This window comes from Heteronotia binoei, chromosome 2 (assembly GCF_032191835.1).
Source record: "Heteronotia binoei isolate CCM8104 ecotype False Entrance Well chromosome 2, APGP_CSIRO_Hbin_v1, whole genome shotgun sequence".
Classification (NCBI taxonomy): domain Eukaryota; kingdom Metazoa; phylum Chordata; class Lepidosauria; order Squamata; family Gekkonidae; genus Heteronotia; species Heteronotia binoei.
The window spans coordinates 28,906,323-28,924,785 of NC_083224.1; the positions used below are offsets into that span (position 1 = coordinate 28,906,323).

The following is an 18,463-nucleotide window of genomic DNA, read 5'->3' on the forward strand; positions in this document are numbered from 1 at the left end:
AAAAGTAGCTTACATTATTCTCCTCTCCTCCATTTTATCATCAGAGCAACCCTGAGAGGTAGGTTAGGTTGAAAGGGTGTGACTGGCTCAAGGTCACCCAGCAGGCTTCCTCAGCAGAGCAGGGTTTTGAACTTGTGTCTTCCAGATCCTAGACTGACACTTTAACCACTACACCAGGGGTGGCCAACGGTAGTTCTCCAGATGTTTTTTGCCTACAACTCCCATCAGCCCCAGCCAGCATGACCAATGAATGGAGCTGATGTGAGTTGTAGGCAAAAAACATCTGGAGAGCTACCATTGGCCACCCCTGCACTACACCATATGCATAGGCCATATTTAAGGTTGCCAGCTCCTGGCTGGGAAAAACTAGAGATTTTGGGGGTGGAGCCTGAGGAGGTGGGATTTGGGAAGGGGAGGGACTTCAATGGGGGCATAATGCCATAGAGCAGGGATGTCAAACATGCGGCCCGGGGGCCAAATTAGGGCCCAGGAGAGCTCCCATCAGGCCCCTGAGCAACTGGCTCTTGTCTGCTTCCTTTTCCCTCTCTTGCTTCTTTCTGCATCTCAACTTGCTTTGCCAGGCTTGTTCAATCAAACAGGAGCTACAGAGCAAAACCTCTGTTTTCTCCACTGGCTGAGGCTCCTCCCCCTCCTGGTCCCCTGGAAAAGAGCTTCCTTTGCCCAATTCCTAGGATTCCACAAGAAAAATACAAAAAAAGCACCTTCAAGATCAACAAGTGCTAATATTTTAAGCATGTTTTAAGTTGTTTTTTTTTTAAATCTTTAGTCATGTTTGTTAAATAGGTACACACATGGCCCAGCCTGGCCCAACAAAGTCTCATTTATGTCAAATTCGGCCCTCATAACAAATGAGTTTGACACCCCTGCCATAGAGTCCACCTTCCAGAGTGTCCATTTTCTCCAGGGGAACTGATCAGCCATAATCCCAGGAGATTTCCAGCCACCACCTGCAAATTTACAAAAGAAGAAAAAACACTGTGCAAACACTTGCCAAAGATATATCAACCCTATTATTATGTATTTATAACAATTGCTTTTTTTAGTATAATTTTTTTACAACTCTGTGTTATTAAATCACCATATAACAATACCCCAAAATTAAAACAATTACAACATAATAATGCAGCACTCTATGCAAAAGCCAAACATCATATATTCAAATCCAAGAAGAATTTCCAGTTTCACAGAAGAATGTGCCCTCCTCTTCAGCTTTCAGATTACGGGTGCCCAGTTGCTCCTCATTTCAGCAACATCTTTATCAAGCCATAATCTCTTCACACTCACAAAAAAATTCCTCATGAAGCAACAAGGTTTGTACTTGCATACATATTGTTGCAAAGCGCTTTAATCTTTCTTCATAGATAAAGGATTGGAACACTTTCCCTATGAAGAATGGTTAAAGCGCTTGGAGCTCTTTAGCTTGGAGAAACATCAACTGAGGGGTGACATGATAGAGGTTTACAAAATTATAAATGGGACAGAAAAGGCAGTGAAAGAAGTACTTTTCTCCCTTTCTCACAATACAAGAACTTGTGGACATGCAATGAAATTGCTGAACAGTCAGGTTAGAATGGAGAAAAGGAAGTACTTCTTCACCCAACAGGTGATTAACATATGGAATTCACTGCCACAGAAGGTGGTGGCAGCTACATGCATAGATGGCTTCAAGAGGGGATTGGATCAACATATGGAGCAGAGGTCCACCAGTGGCTATTAGACACAGGGTATAGATGGAACTCTGTCTGGGGCAGAGATGCTCTGTAGTCTTAGTGCTTGGGGGGGGGCAACAGTGGGGTGTCCTGGACCACCTGATGGAACTCCTGATGGCACCTGGGTTTTTTAGCCACTGTGTGACAGAGTGTTGGACTGGATCCAACATGGCTTCTCTTATGGATGAACCTCAATTTGCTGATCCATGGTGGGTATGCTGACCTTGCCCCTGATCTGTGCCTCCCCTTCCCCAAAGAGAAAAGACAGCTACACAAATATCTGATTGCAAGGCTAGGCGCTTTTCTTTTGAACCATCTTGCAAGGAAACACTACAGGGTTTCATTGTGAATGAGCAATGGCAAAACACAGAGGGAATACAACCCCCTGGAACCGTTCAACGATTGCGTTGATTTATCCATTTGGAGCTTCAGCCTACCCCTCCCTCAAGGGCTCCACAGAAACGAGTCAAAACACTTTGAAAACAAAACACATTGATGAACAGCACCACTCAAACCATGCTTTAAGACTTTAAGGAGGCTGCTTGGGGGCAGGGGGAGGCAGGGACGCACACGGTGATGTGTGTGTAGTCTAAGCTGTTAAGAAATGAAAGGCAGGTATGGTATCCCTGGTGGGGGGGACTAGTTTTGCATATGATTAAATATATTTATGGGGGCTTCTGTAGATTCCCCAGTAAAACAGTTGCTTTCACTCTAGGAATCAACTGCTTTTGTTTGTGTTTTGAGTAAAAAATAAGGTCATTAACTGGGCTTGCCTGTGTCATTTATCAAGTTTGTATCTCTGGAAGCCGTTGTTACATTTTTTAAGGTATATGACTTAGAACACTCCATGAGAGCTTTAACTAATACGTATATTGAAAAACAACATTTTAAACCACAGTATTTTTTTCACATGTTAATTTAGAAATGTTTTACAGTCCATTTTACAATATACAATGTTCTTTCTTCGTTTGTAGGGCTTTCTGAAGTCCAATCTAGGTGTGACTGTAATTCCCAAACTGGTGTGGCTGCAACTGGACTGCTGCTTCCGTCCACTTTCAGAGTGAATCCTTCCTCAGGCAGCTCACCAAGGGATACAGTATTTCAATTGGCACTGCTCTGTATCTCCAATGGATCTAGCAGGGCTCCACACTTCTATTTGTCCTTGGCTTCTCTTGAAAGTGTTTCATATACTGGTGTTACATTTTATGGCAGACATGGCCTGGCCCAACAAAGTAACATTTATGTCAGCTCCAGCCCTTGCAACAAATGAGTTTAACGCTTTTGCTTGTAGGGTTTTCAAGGCAAGAGATGAACAGGTGGTTTGCTATTGCCTTCCACAGCAACCCTGGAATTTCCTGCTGGTCTCTCATCCAAATACTAGCCAGGGCCCACCCTGCTTAGCTTCTGAGATCTGACAAGACCAGGCTAGCCTGGGCCATCCAGACTTCGATGTACTAAGAGCCATTACTCTTTCCAGGTTCAGTTGGTGGCCTCCATGTCAGGCCTGGAGTTCTCCTGATCTCCATGTTACAGCTTCCCTGGAGAAAGTGGCAGCTTTGGAGGGCGGACTCTATGGTGTCACATGCCTGTTGAGCTCCCTCCCCTCCACAGACTCCACCGACCCTAGGCTCCACCCTCAAATCTCCAGGAATCCCTCAACTCAGAGTTGGCAACTTGATTTCCAAAAGAGTATTTCTTCTCTGCAAAATGGATGTGCCTAACAAGGAAAGGGAAAGTGCCAACACTGCACTGGATTTGCTTTGGCTTTCTCACAATGCTGAAAACACAAGCAACTCTTCAACCGGTTTCCAAAATGCAAGCTTATAAGTGGGTCTACTCAGCTCTTCAGCATGTCACAAAAGCATTACATGAACATCAGTAGGAAAGTATCAGGCAGGGCTTTTTTGGTAGAAAAAGTCCAGCAGGAACTCATTTGCATATTAGGCCACACCTCATGACATCCCCATTGTTTCACACAGGACTTTTTGTAGAAAAAGCCCAGCATGAATCATTTGCATATTAGACCACACCTCCTGACACCAAGCCAGCCAGAACTGCGTTCCTTTGTGCTCCTGCTCCAAAAAAGCCCTGGTATCCGGGTCAGAGACAGTCTCAATTATGGAACCGTCAGGGTCAAAGACTAGGACAGGGGTGGCCAAATTGTGGCTCGAGAGCCACATGTGTATTGTATTGTATTGGTTCTTTCATATGTATTGTGTGGCTCTTGAAGCCCCCCTCTGGCTGTCTTGAAGAATGCATTTAAAATTAAAGTTGATTTCATTCAACCCCTCCCTTCCCTCCATCTATTTGCCTGCCTTCCTTCCTTCCTTCATTCCCTCAAACATCTGTCATCCATATCTTGCAGCTCTCAAATATCTGACATTTATTCTGTGTGGCTCTTATGTCAAGGAAGTTTGGCCACCCCTGGACTAGGAGTTAAACTTTGGGTTATTTCCAGTTCTGCTCATATCTGCCCTGAGGATACGTCCCTGCATTTCCCTGGATAAATGGCTTTTGTTTCAGAACTGGAATGAGCTGTGGGCATGGATGCCCACAGTTTCATTATGATTTGAGATAAACTAGCACAAGGGTTGACAGGTTCCTCCTCTGGCCATTGATGGGGGATGGGGGGTAGGGTTGTCAGATCAAGGAGGGGAAACTCCTGGAGATTTGGGGATGGGGCCTGGGGAGGACGAGGCCATAGAGTCAAGACGGGTTAAATCAGACCAGGAATGGAATGTTCCTGATGGTCTAAATGTAAAGCTTGGACCCTCCAGTCACTCTGGCTTCTAAAGTTAACTGCATCTAAGTTGACTATTGAATTTGGTTCACAAATGCAGCTTGTTAAGCAGCAAGGAAATGTCCCATAGAGGCAGTGATGCAGCCATAAATGAAGTGGACCATAAAACACATGATCGACCCCGTTCCTAAAGACATTTACATGAAAGTAGGTGCCATTCGTTTCAGTGGGATCTGCTAGCAGCGCTGAGTTGCTTCAGATATTACAGAAACACCATCAGACAAAAAAACACTATCCTGACACTGAAAGGGGGGAATTGCACAAGGCGGATCTGAAACTGCAGTCTAAGCACTTCTCGGAGATAGTTTATCTGAAAAGAAACTCTACACATTCTCAGTGATAGTTCTTCCTCAGATGTTACCCAGAAGAGCCACTCGCTAAAGCGGCTATTGAATTTGGTTGGTGGAACTAAATTCAAATGTCCAAAGCAATTCTTGCATGTTTTGGTCCTCAGCCCACTTTGTATCCCAAACACTTCAACTGCAAGTACAGTCTCTATGTTTACAGTGCAAGACTAAAACATCTTTCTAACTCCACTGAATTGAATGAGCTGATGAATGGGTTAGATCAGGGGTCCCCAGTGGGGTGCCTGTGGATGCCATGGCACCTCCCTACATCTTGTCTGGTGCCTGCAAATTGTTTTTTGGACGTGGGTGGGGCCAGGGAGGGCTTTTTGCCAGCAAGGCTTCTGACTGGCTACTGAAGCCATTCTGTGGCAGCTATTTTGTTGTTGCGCCCACCGTATGGTGTCCAAATCCCAAATGTGCCCTGCAGACTCAAAAAGCTTAGGACACCTGGGTAATTTATTTATTTACTTACTTAGGATTTATATCCTGCCCTATCCGTTAGCGGACTCAGGGCAGCTAACAATCATTTAAAATAACAATATTGGATTACAGTATTAAAATAAAACTTAAGCAACTAAAATCAATTAAGCTACATTATGGTGCTACTCAAAAAAAATGTAAATAGGCGGGATCACAACTTTCTTCAGCAGGCAGTCTAATTAATATTGATATCATAATTACTTTTTTCCTGACAGTGGTCCTTATGATGGTCTCCAGTTCCTCAGAACTGATGTTGCTCAGCCTATATTAAAGTGGCAGTCCTCTCCCATGTAGATATTGTAGGCCAGTCAGAATAGTTCCGTTTTGCAGGGCCTGTTGAATTGGGGAAAATCCCACAGGGCCCTTATGGCCTCTAGGAGGGTGTTCCACATAATTGGTGCTGACACCGAGAAGGCCCTGGCCCTTGTAGAGGTCAGTCTGGCCTCCCTTGGTCAGGGGACAGAGAGCAGATTTTGTGCTCCTTAACACAGTGCTCTCTGGGGGACATATGAGGAAAGGTGGTCTTGTAGATACAGGCCCTTGATGAATCATCGAAAGATAACTTCCATGGATTTAAAGTAGTCCCTGATTGTTTTTCAGAACGTTTAATTAGAAGGATTTACAAAAACCGCAGATGCCTTCTTAAAACAGCCATCCCCTGATGTCACTGGGTTCTCCAAACACTGGGGAAAATTTGTATCCTAACTTTTCCAAACACATCTGGGTATAACAGCCTCCTTTTCTTGTTCTGTAGAGTCAAGAGCACCTTGGAACTTCACACAGTTCAAGAGTAGAAGGCAAGGAGACCCATAGGCAGTGAGTATCAAAGAAAGAGAATTAAACTTTGTTGGTCTTAAAGGTGCCACTAAACTCAAGTTTCGTTCTGTCCTCTACGCATCGTTCTTTAACCACTGGTTTGTCCCTGTTTGGAACAACATGGCAAGCTTGAAACTGAATCATATCAAGGCAGGTTTCCTGCTGAAACAGGTGGCTAATATTCTGATGACTGGGGAAGGCAATGGCAAACTACCCTGTAAAAAGTCTGCCAAGAAAACACCATGATGTGATGTCACCCCATGGGTCAGTAACGAGGCAGTGTTTGCATAGGGGACTACCTTTCCCTTTTTAAACATTCTGATACCAACTCAGCCCTTTAAACCAGTGATGCTCATGCAGTGGCTCAGCAGCCACATGTAGCTCTTTGACAAGCCATTGGTGGATCTTCTGAGCACCGTCCCCCAATATGGTATGTGCCTAAGATTGCCAGTTCTGGGTGGGAAAAATCCTGAGGGTGGAGCTTGGGAAGGGGAGGGACCTCAGCAGGGTACAATGTCATAGGTCCACCCTCCAAATCAGACATTTTCTCCAGGGGATCTCTGTAGTCTGGAGAGGAGTTGTAATTCCCACTAGTCTCCACGCTGCACCCTATGTGCCTCATGTTTCAAGGTGGTAGGCAAGGCTCTTGCCTGATGGGGTTTGTGATTGACAGGTGGTCTCTACCTTAAAACAGCCACTGCTGGAGGAAAAGGTAAGCTGCAAGCCTCCCTTCATACCAGGAATGGAATAATAAATACATGGAATTCACTGCTGTAGGAAGTGGTAGCAGCTACAAGCATAGAGAGCTTCAAGAAGGGTTCAGATAAACACATGGAGCAAAGGTCCCTAATGGTTATTAGCCACAAGGTATAGATGGAACTTTCTGTCTGGGTGCAGTGATGCTCTGTATTTTTGGTGCCTGGGGGGCAACAATGGGAGGGCTTCTGGAGTTCTGGCCCCACTGGTGGATCTCCTGGTGCCATCTGGGTTTTGGCCACTGTATGATACAGTGTGTTTGACTAGGTGGGCCATTGGTCTGATCCAGCATGGCTTCTCTTACATTCTTATGTCCACGGAAGTGATGCTCTGTATTCTTGATGCTTGGTTAGAGGGCAACAGTGGGAGGCTTTCTGAGCTCTAGCCTCACTGGTGGACCTTCTGACAGCAACTGAGTTTTGGCCACTGTGTGATACGGAGTATTTGACTAGATGGGCCACTGGCCTGATCCAACATGGCTTCTCTTATGTTCTTATGAGGTGACTGTGACTCTCCACCAACCACCAACTGAGTGCCACTGTTTTAGACAACTTGCTCAGAAGAATATGCAAGCCTATTCCCTTTCCACTCCCAGCTGTGGAATCTTGTGAGATACGCGGGAGAGGGGGGCGGAATGAACAGATTGTGGTTCCACAATTTTGGTCAGACTTCTTAAGCTTTTGCCAAATTACCTTTAAGCTCACAAGATAATAACTAAAAATATGTTATCTCAATCAGCTGATAGTCATCCTAGCTGCACTTCAAAATAGCTACACCCATCCCTCCCCTGCCTGCAGGACGCAATGTAAATAGCAACTCAAAACTCTGCAACAGCCCCACATCCAACAGGGACAATCCTCATGTTCTCAGGCCTGCTCCTGATAAGTCACCATAGTTACCTTGTGCCTGCCCAGACCTAGACGGCCCATTATCATTAGATCTCAGCTGCTAAGATGAGAGCGGGGGTGGAATTCTAGCAGGAGCTCCTTTGCATATTAGGCCACACACCCCTGATGTAGCCAATCCTCCAAGAGCTTACAGGGTTCTTTTTTGTAAGCTCTTGGAGGATTGGCTACATCAGGGGTATGTGGCCTAATATTCAAAAGAGCTCCTGCTAGAATTCCACCCTTGGATGAGAGACCACCAAGGAAGTCCAGGCAAGGGTGAACCACTTCTGTGCATCTCTTGCATTGAAAACCGTAAGGAGTTGCCATAAGTCAGATGTGGCTTTATCTATCTATGTAACATTATTTATAATTTGCCTTTCTCATAGGCTCTCAAGGCAAGTTAGACACAGTGGGCCAGTGCAACCTACAAAATGGGACATTCAATAATCAGTGCATTAAGATTTTACAAGTCCGGAACCACCAGGAGGAGGAGGAGGAGATTGCATTTACCATATACCCTACCTTTCACTTGGCATTTCAAAGCAGTTTATAATCTCCTTCACTTCCTCTCCCCACAACAGACACCTTGTGAAGTAGGTGGGGCTGAGAGAGCTCTTTTGAGACCTTCTCTTGAGAGAATAGCTCTTTCAAGAACTGTGACTGACCCAAAGTCACCCAGCAGGCTACATGTGAAGGAGTGGGGAATAAAACCCGGTTCCCCGAATGAGAGTCTCCCTGCTCTTAACCACCACACCAGACTGGCTCTCCATAGTGTAAGTATTCATATGACCCATGGAACAGTACAGAGAAGGATCCTGCTTACAATACACTATATGCAGCAGTGTAGTCCACAGTCTATTGATGCAAGTGTAACCCTATGAGCTGTGCAGAAAAGCCCTCTGGAATAAGTTCAGTTTCACATAGGAGAGTATATATAGAGTATATCGCATATATAGAGATATAGCATAGCAAGCTTCAAGAGGGGACTGGATAAACATATGGAGAAGAAGTCCAACAGTGGCTATTAGCCATAGCGTATTGTTGGAACTCTCTGTCTGAAGCAAGTGATGCTCTGTATTCTTGGTGCTTGGGAGGGGCAACAGTGTGAGGGCCTCTAGTGCCCTGGCCCCACTGATGGACTTCCTAATGGCACCTGGGTTTTTTTGGCCACTGTATGACACAGTGTTGGACTGGATGGCCTGATCCAACATGGCTTCTCTTATATTCTTATGAGACTTAACAAAACTTTCCACCACCACCACATTTTGTTTCTATTTTCCCTTTGGTGAATGAATGAATGAAATTATGGGATAAAGAAAACATTTATACTGCAGAATGGAAAAGTGAATTTACATCCTTTTGGAACCACAAGACTTGCCTGTGGGATTCACTACCACTAGATGCTATGATGGCATAGACCAGGGGTGTCAAACTCATTTGTTATGAGGGCCAGATCTGACATAAATGAGACCTTGTCGGGCCGAGTCATGTGTATCATAAAATGTAATGCCAGGTAGCGGACATATAAACTTTATAAAGGGCACAGACGTACAATTAAAGATTTTTTTTTGCTTAAAATAAAACTTGCTTAAAATATTAGCCCGCTTGCAATATTTTGTTTTACAGTCTCTGATAAATGTCACCTCTTGCTATGAATTATTGCATCAAAAACTGCAGACAATGTCTGTGCTGTACCAGTCATGAATATGTGCTGTTCAGGTGTGTACGTCTGTAAATTGCAAATCTACTTTTGATTCATTGATTCATAGTTTCTAAAGTTCTCAGATGTTCCTTTCATAGGGGCTCTTTAAACCACTGTGGCTTTTGACGGCAAATGGATTGTTTACATGTTTTATGCGCCTTAAGGATGAAAGCAAATGAGGTTTTAATCTGGGTTTTCTAAAATCAGTTTTGCTCCAATTTGCACTGGTTGTAGTTACAGGATATAAAATTAATCCTTTTGCTTTCAGAAGCCAAAACGGGTTAAGGAACCCACATGAAAGGGACCTTAGATAAGAAACCACTACAGAATTCTCTCTAGGAAAAGTACTCTTGATGACTTCCTATCACCCAACAAACAAAACAAAGATATCTTCTAAATTTGATCAGTAGACATGTTACTTGGAGGTCTTATGATGCCAGTGGGACTTAATTTTAATTAGGCATGTTTAGGATCTTGCAGCAAGTGTCAATAAAGGATTTCTTGCCAAAGATCTTACATCAGCTGAATCTCCAATGCTGATCTTTATTCCTGGATATATGTACTATGATTCTGCCTTTTATAATGCATCTTGCTAACCAGTTATGATTTTGCTTTGCTTTGGTCATTGTTACATCACATGTAATCTTATAATGGAATGGAATACAAAGTGGATCCACAAGAGAGCATGGCCTCCCTTTTTCTTGATTTTGAAGAACAAGTGCTTATCAGAATTGCTGGAAGAATGGTTTGGAGTTTATTTCCAAAGAAAAGACACTTAACAACTGGGGGGAGAGAATGGGCATATATATTTAAAATGCTTTGCTGTTGTTTTTTCATGCCTTGGATTGCTTATGACATTAACTGCCACGCCTAGTATATAAGTATCTGGCCCTAGCCTATGAGGTCAGTTCTAACAAGAATAGTCTTTGCTGTCAACATGTATCTCTTCAATAAACTCCTTATTTGATTCAAATCAAAAAGGCTGAGTTGATGAGAACTGCACAGAACCTGACAGCAAGAGATAGAACTGCTGACAGAAAGAGAGGGACTAAGTGGACAAATTTCCAGGATCTTCAGTCATTCTCAGAGCCCAAAGAACAGGGAAATTTTGGCAGAGCATCTGCTTGACATGCAGCGGTGTCCCAGATTCAGAATCTCCAGTAAGGAGCAGGTAGCCAGTGATGTGAAAGATCTCCAACCAAGACTCTGGAGAGCTGCTGCCAGCCTGAGTAGGCAAAACTGAGTATGATGGACTAACAGTCTGAATCAATATAAGGCAGCTTCAAATTATATGCATGGTTTTCATATGGTCTTTGAACTGGGGGCGGGTTAGGGACCTAAAGGGATTCTTTGTCTGGGGCCCTAGAAACCTGGAAAGAACATTATTACAGGGAACAATGGGATTCGATATATTCATGAAGAGAAGTCTATCAGTGGCTGCTAGACATGGTGACTGAGAGGAACCTCCACATTCAGAGACACTAAACCTCTGAACCTCAGAACCATAATGCAACATCAGAGGAAGGCCTCAGCCTATACCTTGATGTTGGCCCTCCAGAGGAACTGGTTGGCCATTGTATGAGAAATTTTGGAGGGGGAAGCTGACAGGAGATGAAATGTCTATGGTTCAGGATAGCTCATCTCAAAGCTGTTACTTTTCTACAGGGCAATGGATTAGAGTTGTCCACTGAGAAGGTGACAAACATTATGGATTGCCTGGCAAGGTCTTGAGGCAGCAGGAGGAAGGTTGCAGGCCTAACATGCCTGGGAAATTTTAGATATTTATATATGAATGCTAGAAGTTTCTGAGGTAAAATTGGGGCGTTGGAATGCTCAGTGTCAAAATCATGGGCCCAAAAGGAAGCTTAGCTCTGGGAATTTGTTATCGCCCACCAGATCAAAAGATAGAGGATGAATATGAAATGATTAATGAATTAAAGATAGTGGCTAGACATAAAAACTGTCATAATAGGTGATTTTAACTACCCACACATTGTTGGGTCAATATATGTTCAAGTCGAGACAAAGACATTGAGTTTCCAGACACTCTCAATGACTGTGCTATGGAGAAGATGGTCACAGAACCTCCCAGGGGAAAGATGATCCTGGACACTTGAACCTAAGTAATGCCCAAGACCTGATGAGAGTTGTAAAAGTGATTGCACCGCTTGGGAACAGTGACCATAACATTGTTGATTTCACCATTTGTATAAATAAGGAGTTGCCCCAAAAGACCAACACAACAACTTTTAACTTTGAAGGGGGTAACTTCTCTGAGATGAAGGGGCATGTGAAAATAAAACTGAAAGAAAAGGTCATAACCTTTGGGGAAGCTTGGAGACTATTTAAAATTACAATCTTAGAAGCACAAATAAAATATATACTGCAGGCTAGGAAAGGTACAAATAGGTATAGAAAAAGGCCTGCATGGTTAAAAAACAAAGTAATAGAAGTTATAAAAGGTAAGAAGGATTCCTTTAAGCAGTGGAAAGCTAGTCCAAGTGAGGTTAATAAAAGGGACCACAGGCTGTGGAAAATCAAATGCAAGTCTGTGATCAGGCAGGCAAAAAGGGACTATGAGGAGCATATTGCAAAAAACATAAAGACCAACAATAAAAATTTCTTCAAATACATTAGAAGCAGGAAACCAGCCAGGGAGGCAGTGGGGCCCTCGAATGACCAAGGGGTAAAAGGATCACTGAAAGGCAATAGGGAAATGGCTGAGAAACTGAATGCATTTTTTGCCTCCGTCTTCTCTGTAGAAGATGAGAAGTGCTTGCCCACTCCAGAACTGCTGATTTGGGGAGGGGTTTTGAACGATCTGAGTCAGATTGAGGTGACGAGAGAGGTCCTACAACTGACAATTTTAAAACTGATAAATTACCAGGCCAAGATGGCATACATTCAAGAGTTCTGAAAGAACTCAAATGCGAACTTGTGGATCTCCTGAAAAAAATATGTAATATTTCATTAAAATCTGCCTCCATTCCTGAGGACTGGAAGGTGGCTAATGTCACCCCCATCTTTAAAAAGGGTTCCAGAGGAGATCCAGGAAATTACAGGCAGGTCAGTCTGACTTCAATACTGGGAAAGTTGATGGAAACTGTTATTAAAGAGAGAATTAGTAGGCACACTGATGAACAAAAGCTATTGAGGAAGACTCAGCATGGGTTTTGTAACAGAAGATCCTTGTCTCACTAACCTGTTGTGTTCTTTGAGGGAGTGAATCAAGGGGGATCCAATAGGTCTCATTTATGTAAGATCCAGCCCTCATAACAAATGAGTTAATCACACCTGGATTAAAAGATTGGAACACTTTCCCTATGTAGAAAGGTTAAAGTGCTCAGGGCTCTTTAGCTTGAAGAAATGTCAACTGAAGGGTGACATTGTAGAGGTTTACAAGATTATGCATGGGATAGAGAAGGTAGAGAAAGAAGTACTTTCCCCCCTTTCTCACAATCCAAGAACTCGTGGACACTGCTGAGCAGTCATATTAGAACAGATAAAGAAGAATAATTGCAGATTTATACCTTGCTCTTCTCTCTGAATTAGAGACTCAGAGCAGCTTACAATCTCCTATATCTTCTCCCCCCACAACAGACACCCTGTGAGGTGAATGGGGCTGAGAGGGCTCTCACAAGGACAACCTCTGACAGAGCTATGCCTAACCCAAGGCCATTCCAGCAGGTGCAAGTGAAGGAGTGGGGAATCAAAGGAAGTACTTCTTCAGCCAAAGGGAGATTATCACATGGAATTCATTGCCACAGGAGGTGGTGGCAGCTGCAAGCATAGATAGTTTGAAGAGGGAATTGGAAAAACATATGGAGCAGAGGTCCATCTGTGGCTATTAGCCACAGGGTACAGATGGAACTCTCTGTTTGGGGCAGTGAAGCTCTGTATTCTTGGTGTTGGGGGGGCAACAGTGGGAGGGTTTCTAATGTCCTGGCCCCTGGTTTTTTGGCCACTGTGTGACAGAGTGTTGGACTGGATGTGTCATTGGCCTGATCCAACATGGCTTCTCTTATGTTCTTATGTATGGGATGGACCACTAGTCTGATCCAGCTGGGCTCTTATGTGAAATGGGAGACATATTTGCCCCATGTTGATTAATTCCGTTCATGAACAAGGGGGGGAACTACAGTGGGTATCAATAAACAAAAAGTATCATAAAAAGTTCACCAGAACCGACAGGTTGAAATTATATCAAAAGAGTTTTTGGCTAAACATTAGGAAGAACTTCCTAACAGTTAGAGCAGTTCCACAGTGGAACAGGCTCTTTGTGAGGTGGTGGGTTTTTCTTCTTTGGAGGTTTCTAAACAGAGGCTACATGGTCATCCAACAGCAACGCTGATCCTGTGAATTAGGCAGATCATGAGAGGGAGGGCAGGAAGGGTTGCATCTGTGCTTAGTTCTCATGGCCCTTTCTTACATGCCCAAGGAAATGCTATTGGTCACTTTGGGGACAGCAATTTTTCTCCAGGCCAGAGATCCGACCTAGAGGGTCCCCCCACACACCCAATCTTCCGGGCATGGAGCAGATGTCACTGGGGGTGTATTTGTGAATGTATTGCTTTGTGCAGAGGGTTGGACTAGACAACCCTGGAGGTCCCTTCCAACTCTATGATTCTACGATTCGGTAAGAGGTGACATGCAGGCAAATAATCTGACATTGGACATAACCCTGAAAGCAAAAATTTGTGCACGGGTGGATGTAGCATTTGATCAACGTCTCACATCCTTAATTGTTTCACAGATTAATAAAATTAGTAAAGGTAAAGGTAGTCCCCTGTGCAAGCAACAGTCGTTTCCCACTCTGCAAAAAGAGCCAAGGAAAAGCCCCTCCATCACATAAGAGATTTTTAGCCATCAAAACAGAAAACAGATTTCAGAAGGGGAGGGGAGAAAGAGAATTAAAAAAAAAAAAATCCAGACTAAAAGTAACATACTATTCGGGCTGGCCTCTTTGGGCCAGTTCTTAAGATGTCCGCAGGGCATCTCTTAGCCCGATCTACTAGACCCGCGCTTCCGAAGCACTTGCAACTTGTTGTGGCCGAGAGAGCCAATCGGAAGGAGCGCGCCCTCTTTGAGCCTGTTGCGAAACCGGGGAGGGGGGGGGGAGTAGGCTGGAGAGAGGGAGACCTTTGCTTGCAAACACTCCCGGCCTTTCCTCCCATCTGTCACCTCCAGCTGCAAAAGCCGCGTTCGCAGAGATTGTCTCTGGCCCCATGCAAGGCGGGAGGAAAAAAACAATCGCAAGCCTCAACAACCTTTGCAACCGCCAGACCACACGGCTCTTCACTTCAGCCTCCAAAACAGCCACCTCCTTCCGGATCTCGACCCGCCTTTTTCTAACAACTCCAGCTAAACTAAGCGCACTGCACACACTCGGAGCCGGAGGGGGGGGAGTGGAGAAGAGAAGGCGAGCAAGGAACACCCTTCGCACACCAATCTGCAACGTTGGAGACTTTTCTTTTTTTTTTCCCCCACTGGCAGACCAAATTGCAACTGGCGGCGGGCGCGGGGAGGGTGCGCGCTGCGAAGCAGATTCCAAACGCGTGAACGCTAAACGCAGACCGCAGCGAGCGAGGGCTCTGGCGGGCAGTCAAGGCAGCCTTTCAAACCCTCGGCCGCTCCAAGCCTGGGGAACAAGGCGGCGATTCTCTACGGCCAGCGCGAGTGGGCTGCTGCTGCTGCACGCCCCCCCACCACCACCGCGCCACGGCCTCTGCCAGGGCGCACGACCCCTCCAGGGCGGCAGCTCACTCACCCAGCAAGAGCAGGCGGTGGGTCTGCTTGTACTCCCGCTTCTCGGCTTTCAACGACTTGTCGATGCTTTTGCTCCGCTTCCGGTCGGCTTTCTGCTTGGCTTTGAGCTCCTGCTTGGTGGCCGTCCGGTCGCCACCGCGCTCCGAGACCTCCGCGTCTCCCGGCACGTAGGGAGGGATCGGCGGGTGGGCGCCCCCCAGCAGCCTGGGCCGGAGGCTGGAACACATCCCCATGGTGGCGGCCAAAGGTTCCCACGTCCCCCGGGCCGGACACGCGACTCGCACGCACACCCGGCTAGAAGGGAAAGACTCGGATCGGCCGGCAGGAGGAGGAGAAGGGAAGGAAGGTCGCCGCGCCTCTCGGTCCCCCTTTGGAGAAGACTCTGCAGCCGGAGGCAGGAGCGCGGGGTGGTCGCCGCCAGCCCAGGGAAGTCCCGGCCCTCCCCGAGGGCGGCTTTTAAAGTGGAACCATCTCCTCCTCAGAGCGGCCAAAGCTGCCCGCTTTCCTTGGGCTCCGAGAGAATCGTCTTCCTCCCTTCCAATAATCATAAGCGAGAAGGAAAAGTGACGCACGTGACGGAGACGCCTTTACCGTATTCTCCAGAGGGGGGAAAAACTGAAAAGGGGGAGAAAGTTAACTTTTCTCAGTCTGAGGCCAGGGGGCCGGCAATCCCTTGTGCGTGCTGGACTCCTCCCGGAGTCTCCGCCCCCCACCCCCTGCTTTTTCTCTTTTTTAAAATGCTGCTCTTGCTCAAGTCTGCTACTGTTTTTCTCTTTTTGATGGCGCTCGATCACTTCTTTTTATCGGCGAATTGCTTGAAGACTTTATTACTGTGTAGTCCAGAGGTACCTTTAAAACCAACAAAGTTTTATTCTTGGTATGGTGCATGCACGAAAGCTCATAGCAGGATTAAAACCGTGCAGCCCTGTTGGTCATACAAGTGCCACTGCACTCAAACTTTGCTCTGCCTGTTCAGGCCAACAGCTACCCACTTGAATCTATCCTCTCTCCTCCTAATAATAATAATAACAACTCTCGCTTTGAACGATTGTGTGATTTTACATACAATTTAAAGTACAAGAGAGGAAGGGAGAATATGGGAGTCACCTGTTTAGATATTTATACCCCACACTTTCTTGCCAATGTGGAGAAACAGCATATGGCTTCATTTTCTTTTCCTGCTTTTTATCCTCATAACAGTCCTGTGAGGTAGGAAGAATGAAGACGGCCTAGTAAGCTTTCCAGGGCAGAGTAGGGATTTCAGCCTGCGTCTCTCAGATCCTAGACTGACTTCAGCCTCTATACCAGGGGTGTCAAACTTGTGACCTTGCCCCATCCCCGGGGGGCTTCTATCACTCCCCCAACTGTTATCTGCTTCCTTCTCCCTCTCTTGCTTCCTTTTGTGTCACAGCTCGCTTTGCCAGACTTGCTCAATCACGCAAGAGCTACAGAGCAAAGCTTCTGTTTTCTTCTTTGGCTGAGGCTCCTCCCTTGGGGAGGAAGGGGGAAGAGGAAGAGTTTGTTTTGCCGGGCTCTCTCAATCGTACAGCAGAGCTACTGAGCCAAGCCTCTCTTCCTTCTATTGGCTGAGTGTCCTCCCCCTCCTGGGGAAGGAAAGAAAGAGCCAGAGCTTCCTTTCCCAGTTCCCTTGATCGCACAGGAGAGAGTGCTAATGTTTTAAGCATGTTTCATTTTAATTTTTTTTTTAAATCTTTGTATTTGTCTGTGTTTATAAAGTTTATATCCCTGCTACTTGGCGTTACATTTTATGACACACATGGCCTGGCCCGGCAAGGTCTCATTTGTGTCAGATCCAGCCCTCATAACAAATGCGTTTTGACACCCCTGGTCTATACTATACATGATAACAGAATCTGGATACCAGAGAGATGTCTAGATTTAAAGTATCTTTAGTTCCTATTGATTTATTTTACAAAAACAGTTTCCCCAAAAGACAGAAGGCAATCATATACAACATTTAAAACAGGAAAAAATAAAAAGATCCTACAATTGGTTAATGACGGGAGGGGCAAGCACGAGAGTATGGAATATATCGTGTATGCTTCACAGTTTACATTTTCTACAGTGTTACTGCAGCCATTGATTTGAATGGGCTTAACTGAACTTTGCCTAGACTTGTGCTGTCACTGGCTCAGTGAAATCCCTGAGACTTTTAAAAAAGATCAGCTTGGGCAAAATTGGGTCCATTGTCTGTAACCTGAAAACTGTAGCCCTTCTAGCCTTGAACAACAGCCTAAAGAAAAGCCAGCCCCACATTTAGAAACAACCCCTTCTTCCAGAGGTGGATGAGGCCTAAGAAAAAAAATACTTTAAAATACAGAGAAAAGTATGTGCTGTTTCGGACTCCACTGACTCAGGGTAGGTTTACTTTGCGTCTCTTTGGCTGCAAGCCTAAATACACTTGTCAGGGAGCTTCTTGAGGATTAAAGACTTCACCCAAAGAGTAAGTAACGTGGAATTCACTGCCACAGGAAGTGGTGGCGGCTACAAGTATAGACAGCTTCAAGAGGGGATTGGATAAACATGCAGCAGAGATCCATGAATGGCTATTTGCCACAAGGTATAGATGGAACACTATCTGGGGCGGTGATGCTCTGTATTTTTGGTGCTCAGGAAGCAATAGTGGGAGGGCTTCTGGAGTTCTGAGCCCTCTGGTGGACCTTCTGATGGCACCTGGGTTGTGGCCACTGTGTGACAGAGTGTTGGACTGGATGGGCCATTGGCCTGATCCAACATGGCTTCTCCTATGTTCTGAATATCCATCCTTAGGATTTCATTGTTGCATTTCTCTACATTTTGTTACTGTACACTTGATTAGTGAACAGTAATGTGTGAACCAACTTCCTTGCCTAGGCATCAAGCGGGATGCAGTCCACCTGTCCCTGCAAGTCAGTGCCTGTTGAAGGTGCAGTCATCCAGCAGCAAACAGGTTTGTGTAAACCACTCCGCACTGCATGACTGCTGAATGTATGAACTTATTGCATTGGGAGCCTGGTACACGCATATTCTGTCTGCAGCCTTCATACAGCATTGCCTATTCAAGACCAGAAATGCCAGGGTAGTGCCCATGGGCATCATAGTGCTCGCCAACATCTTTCTTGACACCCGCCAAGTGCTTTTTAAAAGTTGCAGAGCTAGATGGGGCTTTTGTCCAGCAG

The 18,463-nt window shown here is 45.4% G+C and overlaps 1 protein-coding gene across 1 annotated transcript in view; it reads right to left on the reverse strand.

Moving 5' to 3' along the window:
• Nucleotides 1-15,517, reverse strand: part of GNAS (GNAS complex locus) — a 314,347-nt gene extending 298,830 nt beyond the window's left edge. Inside the window, exon 1 of the mRNA XM_060230725.1 lies at nucleotides 15,286-15,517. Within this exon, the coding sequence (XP_060086708.1) occupies nucleotides 15,286-15,517 (232 nt within the window). The remainder of the gene's footprint in view (nucleotides 1-15,285) is intronic.
• Nucleotides 15,518-18,463: the final 2,946 nt, after the last annotated feature.